The sequence below is a fragment of the Galeopterus variegatus genome, unplaced genomic scaffold, assembly GCF_000696425.1.
Source record: "Galeopterus variegatus unplaced genomic scaffold, G_variegatus-3.0.2 Scaffold2153, whole genome shotgun sequence".
Taxonomy (NCBI): domain Eukaryota; kingdom Metazoa; phylum Chordata; class Mammalia; order Dermoptera; family Cynocephalidae; genus Galeopterus; species Galeopterus variegatus.
In genome coordinates, this window is record NW_007728264.1 from 265,882 (window position 1) to 284,412 (window position 18,531).

The window sequence follows — 18,531 nt, forward strand, 5'->3', positions numbered from 1 at the left end:
GGGAGCGCCGCCGCGTTCCCAAGCGGCGCACCGCAGCAGTGCGCCACCGGGCCAGCCCCCTTCATTTTTTTTTTAATACATTGTTTTTTGGGGTTTTTTTTTCTTTTCTTTTTTTTTTTTTTTGGTGGCTAGCTGGTATGGGGATCGGAACCCTTGACCTTGGCGGTCAAACCAAGTGAGCCAACTGGCCTGGCAAATACTCTTTTGTTTGTTTGTTTTTGGCAGATGGCTGGCATGGAGATCTGAACCCTTGACCTTGGTGTTATACCAACTGAGCTAAATGGCTAGCCTCCAATTTTGTAAATATTCAAAAGGCACATGAAAGAAGATGTTTTTCTGTCTCAGGATACAGAGTATATTTTCAGGCTAGAGTATATTTCCATTAAATCTTCTATAGTAAGTATGTTATTTAGGTCTTCTCCATTTTTACTTTTTCTTGTTTTTATTCATTTAAATGGTTGTCATACAATGAGAGGTAAATTAAATTTTATGTGTTTATGTTCTTCCTTATAATTCCTATAATTTGATACCAAAATCTATCGAAATATTGCACATTCACAAAAAGAAAACAACAGACCAATAATTTCTAAAGGCTAGGAAACAGAATTCATCAACATATTAATAACACATCATGACCAAACTTTAGGAAATCTATCATAATTCAATATATTAATAGTTCAAAAGAAAAATATGTTATCTGCATAGAGTCTGAAAAGGCATGTCATTCAATTCAACATCCATTGATTTAAAAAAATTCTAAACAGGAACAGACGAACACACTACAAAAATGTCTATCTAAACCTAACAAGCCAATACCATCTTTAATGAGGAAACAGTATCAAGCTACTGTAAAACTTTAAAAGGTTTACTACTTTTTTGATAATTTCCTAACAAAATAAGAGCAGTACCTGATACGTCACTTGTGGTTTGGAAGACTGCATAGCCTACATTTAGTCAGAGGTAAAACCTGATTTAATTAGACATTAAATCTAGTGATCTAAGAGCAATAATGTTATGTTGAACAATAATGTAATATTTAATATTATATTTTCATATAGAGCAAAGTGAAAAATATTCTAACTTCAAGCAGTGTGTTATGGAGTCAAAATACTGACATGCAGTGGGGAAAAATCAGTCATTAAAGAATCATTTGACTGGTTATCAAGTACTGCAGTGGCACAAATTTCTGGTGACAAAAAACTTGGTTACTCAGATTCTAAACTCCGTTCACAACTGTGTTACCAAACTTCCAGTTCCCACTGTACCTGTTTGTTTTAGGAGATTCCAGATGTTCTTGCATTTATGGATCTGCTCAAGTGCACGATTCAGCAAATTGGTCTATTTGGCAACAATGCAACAGGATAATTAGTCTCAACAAAAAGAACTTTAAGCAAATTAATATAATCTCATATCATTTTCATTAGAAACATTTAAAAATAAAATGATAGTTTAAACTGAACATTCAAAAAAATTATATGGAAATATTAGCCTAAAAAAAATTAGCTTGTATTTGTACTTTCCCTTATTGTCCCAGGAAAATGAGGATTAAATAGAAAAGCATGAGCATTATCAACTTCTTTAATAACCTAGAACAGAAGAGAAGCACTTCTAGAATGGTAGTGTGAGGAGCTCCATGGACCCTCTCCCCCACGAAACAACCATAACTGGTGAAAATTATAAAATACAATCATGTGAAGGCTCAAGTAATTGCCTGAGGGCATACATTTATTTCAGGAAATCTGCTAAGTCTCAGTAAAAACAGAGATCGTAACCCTCGGCACGGTGCAGTCCACACCACATTCAACCAGTGAGCGACCGGCCATCCCTACATAGGATCTGAACCCGGGGATAGTCAATCTTCTTAAAAGAAGATTTGGCCAAGCGAAATGTAACCTTTGCTTAGAAAGGAATTAGCCATTACAAACTTTTGAAATCAAGATGCTGCTGAAATGGAGGAAAGAATTCTCTAAAGAGAATCAAAAAGAATTGCATCAGGGAAGGCAAACAACCCAAATATTGCACTGAACTCTTGTCTTTTCTTTAAAGGTTGCACATTACCTGTTCAAAGGTTGTTGAAGCTTTTCTCCCTTGCTCTAGATCAACTGCAGCTGCCATAAGTAAACATGTTTTCTGCATAATCAGAATTACTTGATTGGAAGTACAAAACTGGGACAGCTGGTAAGAAATAACCAGAACATGAATGAATAGTGAGAATTCTTCCAGGTGAACACAAACAATCAGAATGAAAATCAGCAACATCCTGTCTGAATGAGAAAATTCAGTTGGAAAAGCACGTCACCATAAAAATGATATAGACTATAACACTGATTTACGGTTTTAATTTTATATTACTTTTCATTGTTTTTAGCACCTTCCTAGAGATAAAAAGCTTCATTTCTTAACAGTTTTCCTATCTTTCCCAGTGACAAGTACTGTCATTTGCCTCTGTACTTCTATATAGTGATTTACTTCTTAGTTTATGCTATAATTTCTAAGTGATTTTTCCCCTGGCAAATAGATTTCTCTTTTGTATTGAGTAGAGTTGAAATTAGTACATATATTGTCATGGCTGAAAGAGACAATGTCAAATCTTGACAGGCATTATGCATAACCTCATCATTAAACCTTGTCCTCTCGTTTTAGAAAACAAACCCAGTTTTGTACTATAGTAAAATTCTAAGCTGGCCTGTTAGCTCAGTTGGTTAGAGCACAGCCTATAACACCAAGGTCACAGGTTCAGATCCCGTACTGGACAGCTGCCAAAAAATACAGTAAAACTCTAGGCCACTTCAATTCTTTTTTTTTTTTTTTTGGTCTTTTTCGTGACCGGTAAGGGGATCGCAACCCTTGGTGTGGTGTCGCCCACACCGCGCTCAGCCAGTGAGTGCACCGGCCACTCCTATATAGGATCTGAACCTGCGGCGGCAGCACTGCTGTGCTCCCAGCACCGCACTCTCCCGAGTGCGCCACGGGCTCGGCCCCCACTTCAATTCTTACATGCCAATGCTACAACTGCTATCACAAATAACAAAATTAAAACTAATTTATTTCACCTAATTAAAATGGCAATTATACCTAAACTAGCAAAGACTATTTCTTAATCTCTCCAAACATTTAGTGATCATAATCATCACCATCACTGAATTAACAGCATTTCAAGATACACAATTTCTTTAGGTCTCAGGTTACTCTTATGTGAGATGAGGGAGTTTTGCTAGATTATCTGTACAGTCCTTTCTAGGTCTAAAATTCTTGACATTTAATTGATATCAACATTATCACACTGTGTACTCCTGAATGTGTTTGAGGGATATTACTTAGCCCTTCCCCTGTTATTCCTCCGTCAATACTTGGTGCGTTGGTGTCTTACCTTTACACTGGAGGCTAAAGACTATTTTAAAATGCTTATAAGGGCTGGCCAGTTAGCTCAGTTGGTTAGAGTGCAACCTTCTAACACTAAAGTCACAGGTTTGGCTCCCTGTACTAGCCAGCCACCAAAAATTAAATAAATAAAATGCTTATAATCGAATAACAAATCACAAATCCTCACACACAGAATCTGCTCTAGGAAAAGTTATAAAGGAGGCCCAAACTTATCTCCCTTTTCAGCTCCTGCTGTCCCCAGATACTTATTCTATACTACTCCTATAGGACCTTATTCTCATAACCCTTCTTAATATGTTGATAACTGACAACTGCTTAGAGTATTCCCCTACCAAAGATACTTACATTTTAGTATAGGAGTCTAGGAGACTGAAATCCCTTCATAGGCAAAGGAATAAGTTTCTAGTAGAACTTTAGGCTCCATTATGGGTATCTGTGATATTTTGGTTTAGGGAGAATCTGCCCCACATTTTTTACATTATACCCTACAGGGAACAAATTCTCCTCAGGTTATTCCTGCTTAGACATATATTAAAAGTTCCTAGATTAAAAGCCAATCCCACCCTATACTTAGCCCTTTACTATAGTCATAGTGGTCATATCCTTGTTGTGATTCATACATAAGATACTTATTAGAAGAGACCTACCTTATAAGAAAGTATGAAAAACTCTCTCATTGTCACTGGGTCTTTGTTAGATTGCACAGCCAAGTTCCAAGCTGAAAATTAACATGAAGTAATATAATTATAAAAATCTACTGTTTAGTCTGTTTCATTATAATCTCTGCTACTTACATCTTTAATATTAGTACACTAGTAAGAGGTTTCTCAAGGGTTAAAAAATTACTTTAGGTTTGTGGAGAAAATCTTTCCAGATAAATTTAGAGACTCCGATCACTTCCAATCTTCGATTCTAGGCCAATGACCAATGAAGGTACTGCTGAATTTTTTTTAAATTGGGGACATATAACAAGAGTTTTTAATTGGCACAAATCCAAAAATGAGGATCACCAAGGAGTTCACCAACTAGCAGTGGTGAAATGAAGTTAAAATTCAGCAATGAACAGGGTACACTAGAATCAAAGGTTGAGGGAAACTGCTAGAAAGAGTTACATCTTCCAAAGGGTAGTGGAAGCCCTCATTAGGCAACATTCAGCATGATCGTCATCTTGAAAAATCTAAATTAAAATGCAGTAAAAGGAGTAAGAAAACACCTTTTCAAACTTTCAAAAGATCAAAGTCATTAAACATTGCTATAGTTTAAATGTTTGTAATTTTCCATTATTTGCATAAGTTTCCTAGATGCCAGATTGCTGTATTTATTCCCTTTTTTCCTAGGTTAGAGCCCCAGCAACCCCCATAAAACAGGAAGAGGTTCATATAGAACCAGTCCACTTTGTGAAATAGCTGCTTAATTTAATTGCTCTTGCTTATTTATAACTGTAGTAACTGCCTCCACAATTTTTATCATTTTTTTTTGAAATTTGAACCTATGTAAATTACACAACTCATAATTGTACAGTTTGATGAATTTTCCCAAAGTAAACATATCCATTTATCTAGCACCCAGATCAAGAAAGATCTTGATCGCTATCAGAAACCCAGAAGCTCCCCCTACCTTCAAGTCCAAACCCCCTTCAAAGTACCACTGTCTTCACTTCTAACACACCATAAATTAGTTTTGCCTGTTTTCTTTTCTTTTTTTTTTTTCTACTATGTTTAAATTGAAGCATGCAGTACATACTCTTTAATGTCTGGCTTCTTTTGCTCAGCATTATATTGTTGCATATAGTTTATTTTTGGTGAATCACATTTAGAGATAAATTAGGCCTTCTAGCCCATGGAGCATGACCTTGGGCACTTGCAGTTACAATTCATCATTTTATTCTTAGACCCATTTTATAGAAAAGGAAGAAAACTAATATTCATTGAGTACTCACTATGTACCAGGTACACACAGTTTCATTTAAAACCTTAATAACCGTATGAAGTATATATAATTGTTTCCATTTTATAAATAATGAAACAGATTAAGCAAGTTATCTCTGTATCCATAGTTACAAATGAAAGAGCTAGAATTTGAAATCACATCTGTCTGATTCCACCACCCCACAATGCTTTCCATAGCCAAAGAATTTTCTTTTACCCATTTTTCTAAACCAATGAGCTTCATTACTCCTTGCATCCAAAGTCGAGGTTTCTCCATCAAAAGGCTGAGCAAGTTTCAGGAGTGCTGCATAAAACAGGAAAATTTGATACTGAGATCTTTTACCTTATACTCTAGCCAAGTTGTTAATCCTGCTTTAAAAACAATCACACATGAATTTGAACTTAGAAAGCTTTTTGTGTGTATGTGTGCATGGGTACATACCAAAAGTAATTAAAATGTCAAAAAGCATTACCAAGCTCCAAGAAGCTCCAAACTCAAACTTTGGGGAACAAACACATCTTTGGAGAGATTTATAATTTTAATTAGTGCAATCATTCACCACCTGAGTTAGAAAGATATGATTTACAACTAAGGAAATAAAGAATAGGAACAATAGTTAAAAAAAACTGAAATGGAGATTGAAAATTGGAAGAGTATCAATATGCTGGCATAATATTTACTGAGCTCCCACAGTAAGCACAGTACAGAACAAGAATATACCATCATCATGAGAAAGCATTTATTACATACCCCACGCCCTTCTCAGAAATAAGAATGCCAACCAGCAAAGTTTTTCCCTTTTGAAAAGCTTTGGCTTATAAACCACTTTGCTATGTTTACCACCCTGTTGACAGGTATTTGAGGTATAAAATTGAACTAATGCAATAGATTTTCTAAGATATGGACATTTTGATGTGTTTTGGACCTAAGGAAAAAGGTACATGGCCAGTAGATATGGGAAGACCTGTTAGGCAAAAGGGACACCATGTAAGAAAGCATGGAGATGGAAAAAGGAATGCGATGTAGCTAGGATATTAGCTTGAATAAAGTGGACAGGGAGAACATATTAGTAGATAGGGGAAATGACACAGACTTGGGTAGAGAGATGGACAGCTTCAAAATAAGAGAGTAAACAATCTGAATTTGATTCAAAGTGTATGAAAAACCAGCAGGGTTCAGAGCATTTTTATTTTTCTTGATCCTTTTCCTTGTTCAATTCCTAGGTTAGGATCAAGTGGTAATTAGAAGGAAAAGAAGAAAGGAAGGATGAATGGACAGAGGGAAAGAAGAAAGGAAGGAAGGAAAGAAGGGGAATGTCCTTAAAACAAATTGGAATAAAAACAGAGCTGAAATCACATTTGGAGATGAATGCTAGTGATGACAAACTTCTCTCTGCTTGTGAATGAAGAAACCAAAATAGACTCCTGTGGCAAACATTAATAAAAAGCATGAAGCTTAACTCAAACATAAGGCTGGAGTCAATGTGCTCAATGCACTTGGAGAATTCAATGGAGGAGAGTGGCAAGATGAAGGACTAAAAATAACCATGGAGATATTTACCTATATTCAAACAAGTCACAAGTCTGTCCATTTCTTTCTTTCTGAAAAATAAAGAAAAGAATGTTTTCCAACTGTTCCAAAGCTTTACTATAGAAAAGAACTAAAAAGAGACACTATTTGTGCCTGAGAGCTAGGCCTAGAAAATGCAAAATTGTAGTTTGTTGTTCAAGGCTCCAATTTATCATTTCAATACTCTTTCCCCCACTATAGGATACAGTTACTCATCCCCAGTGCCCTCATATTTTTTCCTTCTTCTACTTCTATAACTACTTTCAGCAAAGGATTTCAATGACTGGTAAGGTTTTATACTACAGGATTATAGAATCTAAGAACAGGTAGTGACCTCTGTGATTTATAAGTTTTTTTTTTTTTTTTTAAGGGATAATTAGAACTCTTGTTTCAAATAAAATTGTATCAAAGTCTAACATACAAGAAGAGATAGGCCGGCCCGGTGGCGCACTGGATAAGTGCGCCACTTGGGAAGCGCGGCGGCGCTCCCGCCCGAGGGTTTGGATCCCACATACGGACCGGTTCCCGCTCACTGGCTGAGTGAGGCGCGGGGGCAACACCGAGGGTTGCGATCCCATTGCCGGACACGGAAAAAGACAAAAGAAAAAAAAAAAAAAAAAAAAGAAAAGATAAAAGCTGCTCTGGTTGAACAAGGGGGAGGTAGAGGCCTGGAGCCTTACCTTCCTGGAAATCCTTGAGGCAGTGCCACAAAACTTCCAGGATTCTGAGAAATGCAATTTTAAAAACCACTTCTACAGTACAGACCCCTCATTTTATAGATTTCGAGCAAAAAAACCTGGTGATGGGAGATGATCTATCTAAGGTCATTCAGTTAGTGACAATGTCAAGACTCTTGATCCTCTGTTAAGCTCTTAAAGGGGTATATAAATTTTAATAGAGGACTTCTGGTTTCCAGTTCTGCGTGTAAGGAGCTTGGAAGTCACCACTCTGTCCTAACAACAAGTAAAAAGCTGAGCAGACAGAAAGAATCAACAACTCTTCTTGGATCCATAAGAGAGGTAAGGAAAAAGGGCAAACTACTGACCCAAAGATTGGAGGAACAGAGAGGTGAATACAGGGAATCACAGCTTACTGGAGTAGAGACTCAAGAATAGAAACCACCACGGAAATCAGTGTTAGAGTAGGAAAACCTGAATGCTGCTTGGATGGACCAAAAGTACCCGCTGGTCCAGCAACATTAAAGGGCTCCAGGACCAGCTGGTTAGCTCAGTTGGTTAGAGCATGGTGCTGATAACACCAAGGTCCAGGGTTCAATCCCTGTACTGGCCAGCCACCAAAAAATAAATAAATAAATAAATAAATAAATAAATGGCTCCAAATCTCCTGGGGCAATAGTTAAGCAGATTAATCATGAAAAAGATCAATGAAAGGGCCATGATCCCTTGGCTCTGCCTCTCACTAGGGACCCAAAGCTCTTTACACATGAGTGGGTATAATGGTCAGGGGGCAAAGAAGAAAAGTTTGCCGGACTTCTTGACATAGGAGCTCCATGCACTATAGTAACAAAACTCTTTTGGTGAAGCCCTAATGGGAGCTACAATTAGATTGAGAAAATATAGAAACATAAGGGTTAATAGAATTAAGGTGGATGTTTGGACGAAAATTGGAATATTTAAACAGGCTTTATGTGAAGAGGTTGTGTCTCCTTTATCTAAATGTTTTATTGAGAATGGACAGTATGTCTAAGAAACACCTCCCTTTCCTAGTATTGTAAAACCAAAACCTGTCAGTGAAGTCTTAATGGAAGCTACAGTTAGAAATGTAAGGGCTGATGGGATTAACGCAGAAGTTTGGAGAAGAATTGGTGTGCTCGAACAGGCTTTACATGACATGATTGTGTTATGAAGATATTATATCTGACTAGAGAATGTTTCTCCTACCTATTGTTATAAAACAGAAGGCATAGAAATCCATCCATCAGGTAAAGTTAATTGGATAAGCTAAACAGGCCATTTGAGGGCATTAATTGAAACTTCCCTATGATTAAATGATTAAAGAACATAAATTTTTTTTTTTTTTTTTTTTTTGCACCTGGCTGATGCAGGGATAAAATAATCTTGAACCTGAAAATACCCATGATGTCTTGAATGATGTTGGAAAAACATTCTAATGGGGAGGGCAGTGCCCAGAAGAGCTCCATAATAAAATGTAAGTGGTTTATACATGATCATGGTTGCTACCTGCAGAATGCAAGAAGGACTGACTTTGGAACTGCATGAAAAGCTGTTGAGTTCTATTGTCACAGGACTATATAAACAGCTCTCAACTGACCGACAATGAGCTGCTTAGTTTATGGATGGCAGTTCCAAAGTGAATGGAGAACACCTGTTTGGAAGGCCACCACTCTGATCAAAGAAGGTAAAAACAAATCAGCTCGGCAGGCTGAACTGCATGCTGTTTTCCTAGCAGTTAGGAAAGAATCGAACAGTGGTAAAAGACGCTATGTTTGGGTTTTTACTCACTCACAGGCAGTGGCCAATGGCCTGGCCATATTACAGTCAGAGAGAAGGGAAATGCAATACTGGCCTATTAAAGGGAGGCCTGTATTAAAGGTAGCCCCAGGGGTCTTCCAATGGGTATGAGTCTTGACACGAATAGACACTGACTCTGGACTGAGCTTTGCTTACCCAGTGGCAGATGCAAATGCTCAGAGTGCTATAAAAGAAACAGTACAGAAGATACTGCACCAATTTCACCTGCTGAATCATATTTCTTCAGACCAAGAAACACACTTTACAGCCCATAATGTCCAACAATGGGCAGAGATATCCTCCTCAAAATAATGGATATGGAAGTGGAACAGGCAACTGAATCATTGGTTGTCTAAAATGGGAGGAGATATAGGCATAAAGGGTTGGCTTACACACCTCTACAAACGTGTGCTCACACTCAACATGGTGGGGGGAGCTAAGGGAGTGTCCCCACTAGGCAGACTCTTCTGTTTTTCTAGTGAATCGGGGGAAGAGGAGTTGAGGAAGGATGCTGGTATGACTGTACTTCTTCCCAAGGGGATAAAACACTGGTATGATGACTATACTTTTTTTTCTTTTCTTTCTTCCCCACATCACCTGAACATTGTTTCCTACCTGATGAAGTGGCTACAGGACCACTTTATCAGGTAGGAAACTACAACTGCTTTACTGTAAATAGGGATGATTTGTAAGCAAGAAACTGTAATAATATTTTTAAGTCTTTATGTTAGAATTCCTAAGGGCCTCATGGGGCAGGCTGTGACGTCGCCCCATCTGGCAAAATTGGGGTTAAGAGTAAATGCAGCCGTATTGCCTAATGATCAAGATAGCTCAGTAGTTCTGTATCTGTGTAACCCTACCTTACATTAATGGGAGTGAACTGAGAGGGAGGCATTTGCTGGACTAGTATTGCCATCTGCAACCTGGACCAGCCCGGTGGCTGAACCTAATGTTCCTTTCAAATGTGTAAAAATTTGGTTATAAGTGGAGAAAAAGAGCTGAGGGTAAGGAATGAACAAATGGGTTATGCAGTAAGGGAAATCCAATATTACATCAAAACCTTAAAAGAGGCTCAGAGGAAGAGATGATATTCTCTCAGCTCAATTATACCAGATGTCTGAAAAGGTGAAGCCATATATTGCTGAAACCACTCCTGCTTTTGGAACCTGACAAGATCAAATAGAAGCCTGGAAACCTCAGTGACCTCACCCTGGGAGATAATTTCATATGATATGATGATGGACTGGGCAAATTATTAATGACCGAATGGGACTCCAGTAATGTACCAGTATCTTTTAACTGTTACAATCCTTTCGTTATAAGGGATCCCATGGTCAAAGACCAGGGGATAGCCTGTGGTATAATAAGAGTGTTTTGTCTTTGTCCCTGGGTCCAGCACAAAGGTCCCAAAAACCCTTGCGAAAAAAGAATGGGTCAAAGACTTTAACAGAAACCTCACCAAAGAAGATATACAGATGGCAAATAAGCATACGAAAAGATGCTCCACATCATATGTCATCAGGAAAATGCAAAATAAAACACCAATGAGATACCACTACGTACCTATTAGAATGGCCAAAATCCAAAACACTGATAGCACCAAATGCTGGTGTGGATAAGCAGCAACAGAAACTCTCATTTGTTGGGCCAGCCCGGTGGCGCACTCGGTAGAGTGTGGCGCTTGGGAGTGTGGCGGCGCTCCCGCCGAGGGTTCGGATCCCATATAGAGACCAGTCCGCTCACTGGTTGAGCGCGGTGCGGGTGCGACACCGAGGGTTGCGATCCCGTTGCCGGTCGCGGTATGGGCGCGACACTGAGGGTTGCAATCCCGTTACCGGTCGAGGTACGGGCGCGACACTGAGGGTTGCAATCCCGTTACCGGTCACGAAAAAAGACAAAAAGGAAAAAAAAAAAAGAAACTCTCATTTGTTGCTGATGGGAATGCAAAATGGTACAGCCACTTTGGAAGACAGTTTTGGCAGTTTCTTACAATACTAAACATAGTTTTACCATATGATCCAGCAATCACGCCCCTTGTTATTTACTGAAAACTTATGACCACACAAAAACCTGCACATGGATGTTTATAGCAGCTTTATTCATAATTGCCAAAACTTGGAAGCAACCAAGATGTCCTTCAGTAGGTGAATGAATAAATAAAATGTGGTAAATTTATATAATGTAATATTATTCAGCACTAAAAAGGTACAAGCTATTAAGCCACAAAAAGACATGCAGGAACCTAAATGCTTATTAATAAGTGAAAGAAGCCAATCTGAAAAGGCAATATACTGTATGATTATAAGACATTATGGAAAAGGCAAAACTATGGAGACAGTAAGGGGTTGATGGGGGAGGGGTGAATAGGTGGAGCACAGAGGATTTTTAGGGCAGGGAAACTATTCTGTACGATACTGTAATGATGGATACATGTCATTATACTTTTGCCAAACCCACAGAATGTAACACATCAGGAGTGAACCCTAATGTAAACTATGGAGTTTAGGTTGATTATGATGTATCAATTTAGGTTCATCAATTGAAATAATCGTACCACTCTGGTGGGGAATGTTGATAATGGGGGAGGCTATGCATGTGTGAGGGCAGGGGGTGCAGGGGAATCTCTGTACCTTCTACTCAATTTTGCTGAGAACCTAAAATTAACAGAGAAAAAAAAGCCTATTTGCTTAAACAAAGGAACAAATATGGAAGTATTGGCAAACGCAACTAGGGAAGTTTACAGGAAGTAGGGTATATTATACTATCAAACTGGCTTTATCAGGAGGGACTCTGCTATTACATAATAAAGACACTGCTTCAGGAAAAGTAGAAGCTTCCTCAGGGACAAATCTTAGAAGTCTTGGTTTATGTAAAGTAACTTCTTACAGTAAATTTTATTAATTTGAATTTCAGCTAAGCTAAAGTTAACTTCTTCACTATTTATCATCACGGTGAGATATTTGATAGTGCAGGTAAATCAGTGAATGAATGTTTTTTTGTTTTTGTTTTTTTTTCCTTTTTTTGTCTTTTTTTTGTGTCCGGCAAGGGATCGCAACCCTCAGTGTCGCGCCCATACCGGACCGGGACCAGGACCGGCAATGGGATCACAACCCTCGGCGCTGCGCCCGCACCTCGCTCAGCCAGTGAGCGGGAACCGGTCTGTATGTGGGATCCGAACCCTTGGCGGGAGCGCCACCGCGCTCCCAAGCGGTGCACTGTAGCAGTGCGCCACCGGGCTGGCCCAGTGAATGAATGTTTAATAATTTTAATGAGAGGACAATATTTTCAAATGTTGGTCATTAAAGTTCTTATAGTTGAAACACAACAATGGTTTTTCATGTCATTAGTCATGGTTAGATTCCATGTGAGAATTACGACATATACTGTATTTTTACTAAGTATTATTTTTGTTGTTGGTTTTCCAGGGTCTCCTTCAAAACCTTCACCTATTTATGGGGGCTTAGGATTTTTATTAGAGGGGGCATTGGTTGTGTTACTGTAATAAATTTGGGCAGGTCTTTTTTAGGGTTAATAACGTTTTTGCTTTATTTAGGAGGAATATGAGTAGTGTTTGGATGTACTACTGCAATGGCTACAGAAGAATATCCTGAGACTTGGCATTCTAGTGTGATTTGGGGTGCCTTATTGTCGGTTTGATAATGGCATTCTTTATAATTTCATTAATAATGGATTATGATGAGATGGAAATTATTGATTTAAAAAATATAAGTGATTAATTTTTGAAGGTGAGGAAATAGGACTTCTTTTGAAGATTCTATGGGTGTGGCTGCATTATACCGTTATGGATATTGAATGGTAGTAGCTGGTTGATCTCTATTTGTCAGTATTTTTACTGTTACTGAGATTACTCATGGGAACTAGATAATAGCTCTGCTAGTAAGACTGAGATAAGAAAGGAGAAGAAATAAAGCTTGATTAAATCTTTTTGACTATCTCTAGATAGTCACCAAGGCTATTATTTGAACATGGGAAATGCTTTTTGGAGTTACTTTTTCCAGTCATATTAAGCCTAGTACTAGGGAGGCTGTATTTTGACTTGCAGAGAGTTAAGATATGATGATAGGTGATGAATAATTATTGGAAAGAAGCCTAAAAGGTTATAAAATTTATGTGGATATGAGGAAAACATGAATTTGAGTTTTTGTGTATTTAGGTTTAGCTCCAGTGCTACAGTAAAGCCTAAAATAGTTAGAGCGAGAGCTCTAAGTTTTAGGTAAAGTAGCATAGTCATTTGGGGACTGTTTATGGGAGTAATATTGTTGGAAATAATAAATCCAGCAAAGATACTGCCGATTGTTAAGCATCTAATTAATTAGGAAAGGGTTTTCAATAATGTTAACCAGAGTTAAGTGAGGTTGTCTTAAGAGTACAAAGAAGATAATTTGAGTATTGTAGACAGCTGTAAGTGAGGTGGCGATAAGTGAGATCAATAGGGCTCAGGTGTTGGTGTACGATGTGTTCAGGGTCTCAATGATTAAATCTTTAGGATAAAATCCTGTTAGGAATGGTATAATTGTTAGTGCCAGACTTCCAATAATTAGGGAAGATGATGTAGAGGGCATAGCTTTAAAAAGACCTATTTTTTGGATGTCTTGTTCCTCATTTAGGTTATGAGTAATAGATCCGGGGCATAAAAATAGCATAGCTTTAAAGAATGCGTGAGTGCAGATGTGGAGAAATGTTAGGTGTGGTTGATTAATACCAATAGTAACTATTATAAGTCCTAGTTTACTTGAGGTGGAAAATGCAACAATCTTTTTTAATGTCATTTTGTGTTAAGGTGCAGATAGCTGTAAAAAGTGTGGTAATAGCACCTAAGCATAGTCTGAGTGTTTGGATTATTTTATTATTCTCTATTACTGGGTAGAATCAGATTAATAGGAAAACACCTGCTACTATTATGGTGCTACAGTGGAGTAAGACTGAAATGAGTGTTGGACCTTCTATTAGTGAGGGTGGTCATGGGTGTAAGCCAAATTGGGCAAATTTACCAAATTGGACTGAAAGCAGTCCAATTAATGGGAGAAAACTCAAATCGGTATTAAGAATACTTGTTGAAATTCTCATGAGTTTAAATATCAGGAATCATGCCATGGATATTACAAATCCAACATCCCCAATACGGTTATATAGGATTGCTGGAAGAGCTGCAGTCTTTGCGAGTGTTTGGCTGTATCATCATCCGATAAGTAGAAATGATATAATGCCTACTCCTTCCCATCGGATAAAGAGTTGAAATAGGTTGTTAGTGGTGACTAAAATTAATATGGTATATTAGTCCATTTCTGTTGCTTATAATAAAATACCTGGAACTTGGTGATTTTTTTTTTTTTAAACATGACCAGTAAGGGGATCTTAACCCTTGACTTGGTGGTGTCAGCACCATGCTCTCCCAAGTGAGCAAACCGGCCATCCCTATATAGGGATCCGAACCCACGGCCTTGGTGTTATCAGCACTGCACTCTCCCAAGTGAGCAATCCATTCACAATGGCATGATCCTACAATCTAATCACCTCTTCAGGGATTCACCTTTCAATCACCCTAATAAGATTTCCCACCCTCGACAGTTACAGTGAGGATCCGAGTTTCAGTGAGGTTGGGGGGGGGCATCCAATCTACAGTACTCCATCCATGATCCCCAAAATTCATGTCCTTTTCACATACAAATACATTCATTCCATCCTCAAAGTTTTAACTTGTTTCAACTCATAAGTCCAAAGTTCAAAGTTCCATCTGTGAAATCAAAACAAGTTATCTACTTCCAAGATACAATGGTGTGACAAACATAGGGTACATATTCCCATTCAAAAATGGAGAAATAGGTCAAAAGAAAGGGGTAACAGGTCCCAAACAAGTCCGAAACCCAGCAGGGAAGGCATTAAATCTCAAAGCTGGTGAATCATGTACTTTGACTCCATGTTCAGCAACCTCTGCATGCTGCTGTGGGGGTTGGGTCCCCAAGTCCTCAGGCAGCACCACTCCTATGGCTTTCCTGGTTTCAGGCCACACTTCAGCTCTCCCAGGCTGGCATTCCATGCTGGTAGCTTCATGATTCTGGGGTCTTCATGGTGGTCCCACTCCCACGGCTCCACTAGTCATGGCACTGATGGGGTTTTTCTGCTGCAACTCTGCCCTCACATTTCCACTTGGCACTGCTCTAGTGAAGGCTGTCTGTGGTGACTCCGCCCCTGTGACAGATCTTTTCCTGGGTCCCCAAGCTTTTCCATACATCCTTTGAAATCAGGGTGGAGGTTCCCAAGCCTCCACAGCTCTGGTATTCCGTGAGCTTGCAGACTTAACACCACGTGAATGCTGCCAAGGCTTCCAGCTTGTATTTTCCAAAGCTGCGGGTCCAGCCACACCTGGGGCCAATTTAGCCACAGCTGGAGCAGCCAAAGCGGCCAGGGTGCTGGTGTAGGAAGCAGATTCCTGAGGTGGCCCTGGGCAGTGAGCCCGAGGAGGGTGCCTCATGCCTGTTCCCCAAGACTATTCTGTCTTCTTAGGCCTTTGGGCCTGAAATGGAAGGGCTGGCCCCAGAGGCTTCTGCAGTGCCTTCAGGGCCTTTCTTCCCTTCTCTTGATAATCCCTGACTTTTGCACTAATCTTTTTAGCACTACTGGATTTTTCTCCTGAAAATGCTCTCTGCTTCTCTACCATATAGCCAGGCTGCAAACTTTCCAAATCTTTATGCTCTGCTTCCCTTTTAAATTCTGGCTTTATGTCACACCTTTTCTACCAGAAGTCAGTGTAGGCTGTTACAAGTAGCCATGAGGCTTCCTGAATGCTTTGCTGCTTAAAAATTTCTTCTGCCAAATACTCAGATTGACAACTCTTAAGTTCCAACTTCCATAAAGTCCTAGGGCATGGATACAATGCAGCCAAGTTCCTTGCCAGTTCATGGCAAAGATGATCTTTGCCCCAGTTTCCAATAAGTCTCTTCTCATTTACATCTGAGACCTCCTCCTTAGAATGGTCTTTACAGTCTATGTTTCTGCCAGCAGTCTGGTCACCACCATTTAACCAGTCTCTAAAACATTCCAAACTTTCCCTGGTCTTCTTGTCTTCTAAACTTTCACCAGCATCTAGGCTTTTTCTAGCCTGTTCCTCCAAATTCCTCCAGTCTCTTCTCAACACCCAATTCCAAAGTTGTTTCCACATTTTCAAGTATTTGTTGTAAACAACACTTCACTTCTCTGGTACCAATTTTCTGTATTAGTCCATTTCTGTTGCTTATAACAGAAATACCTGGAATTGGGTGATTTATAAGAAAACAAAATTTATTGCTTACAGTTTCAGAGTCTGGGGAGTCCACAGTGACACCTTCAATAGTTACAGTGTAGATTTAAGCTTCAATGAGGTTGGGGGGTGTAGTGGATTGAATTATGTCCCCCCAAACTCATTGAAGCTTGAACTGTGTCCCCCAAGTTTCATATATTAGAAACTTAGTCCCCACTGTGACTGTTAAGAGGGCGGGAAGTCCTATTATGGTAATTGAAAGGTGGAGCCTTGAAGAGGTGATTGGATTGTAGGACCGTGCAGTAGTGAATGGATTATAAATGGTGGTCAGGGGTGTGGTTCTGAGGGCTTTAAAAGAAGAGGAGAGTCCGTCTTTCTCTCTCTCTGCTCCACCATTTCACAATGTGATACTCTGCTGTCTCTGTTGCCACCATCAAGGCTCTCACCAGATGTGTTCCCTGGACTTTGGACTTCCCAGCCTCAGAAACTGTAAGCAGTAAATTTTGTTTTCTTACAAATCACCCAGTTTCAGGTATTTTTTTTATAAGTAACAGAAACAGACTAATACAGGGGGGCATCCAATCTACAGCATATGGTAATAAGGAATATGAGCAAATACTTGAAGAATTGGTTAATGTTCTGGTCTGAGTGCATGTATCATAGAGAGAATTCTATGGCTGGTCATGTAATAAAAAGTGCTACTGGCATAAAAATTACTGAGGAGTAATCTAATTTAAAACTAAGTGTTAATTTAAGAGTTTGTATGGTAACTCAGTGTCACTTTGAAATCATTATCTCTTGTCTGGAGCAAATAAATATTAGGGTTGGGATTAGGCTAATTATGAAGGCATATTGGATTGAAGATTTTACATAATGGGGGTAGAAGGTGTCTTTGTATAAGGCTGGTAGTGGTAAGAATGATAGGTAGAGTTAAGATAACGAATGGAATTGCTATTGAAGAGGAGAATAAATGCATTACTTGAAGCTGCACAAGTTTTTTGGCTCCTAAGATCAATGAATTACTATTATCCTTTAAAAGTTAAGAAAGCCATAATTTTGACATATGGTAGCATGAGTTAGCAGTTCTTGTATTCTTTCTCGGTAAATAAGGGGTTTAAAACTTCTTTTATTAGATTCACAATCTAATGTCTTATTTAAACTATATTTTACAGTAGGAGAAGCCCAGAATTATCCTGGGGCTGAGTGATATAAGTAATAGGGGTAGAAGATGTATAAATATTAGGCAATTTTCTCATGTGAAGGATGGTTTAATATTGTTGATGTGATATGTGAAAATTCTCTGTTGTGTTATAATTCATATAAGTAGGGAATATAAAGCTGTGATTAATATGTCAAGCCCCATTAAGATAATATAAGATTTGATAATGAAAAAGATGCTATTACTACAAATAGTTCTCTGATTAGGTTGACAGTTGGTGGTGGAGCTAAGTTAGTTAAACTAGCTAATAACCATCAAGCTACCATTAGAGGAAGTCAGGTTTGTAGTCCATGAGCTAACGCTCTTAGGCCTATATATTCGTTTGTAATTAGAGTTTGTGAGACAAAAAAGTAGGGATGATGTGAGTCCACGAGCAATTATTAGAGCTGTGGCTCCTATGAAACTTCATGGTGGGCTGACCACATAGCTCAGTTGGTTAGAGTGCAGTCTTATAACACCAAGGTCACAGGTTCAGAGCCCTGAACCAGGCATCCACCAAAAAAAAAAAAAAAAAAAAAAAGTTCAGTCCTTTAAAAAAAAAAACTTCATAGTGTTTGAATAAGAATAGCTACAATTACTACAGCTATATGACTTATGGATGAATAGGCAATGAGCAACTTTAAGTCTGTTTGGCTTAAGCAGTTAGAGCTTGTTATAATTATTCCTCATAGAGATAGTAT

General features: G+C 38.7%; 1 protein-coding gene across 1 annotated transcript in view; it reads right to left on the reverse strand.

Annotated features, from left to right (window-relative positions):
• Window positions 1–18,531, reverse strand: part of LOC103596965 (testis-expressed sequence 11 protein-like) — a gene marked incomplete at its 5' end in the record, with an annotated part of 120,189 nt that overhangs the window by 68,917 nt on the left and 32,741 nt on the right. The window contains 5 exons of the mRNA XM_008580752.1: window positions 1,266–1,338; window positions 2,059–2,175; window positions 4,032–4,102; window positions 5,530–5,616; window positions 6,874–6,914. Of these exons, the coding sequence (XP_008578974.1) occupies window positions 1,266–1,338; window positions 2,059–2,175; window positions 4,032–4,102; window positions 5,530–5,616; window positions 6,874–6,914 (389 nt within the window). The remainder of the gene's footprint in view (window positions 1–1,265; window positions 1,339–2,058; window positions 2,176–4,031; window positions 4,103–5,529; window positions 5,617–6,873; window positions 6,915–18,531) is intronic.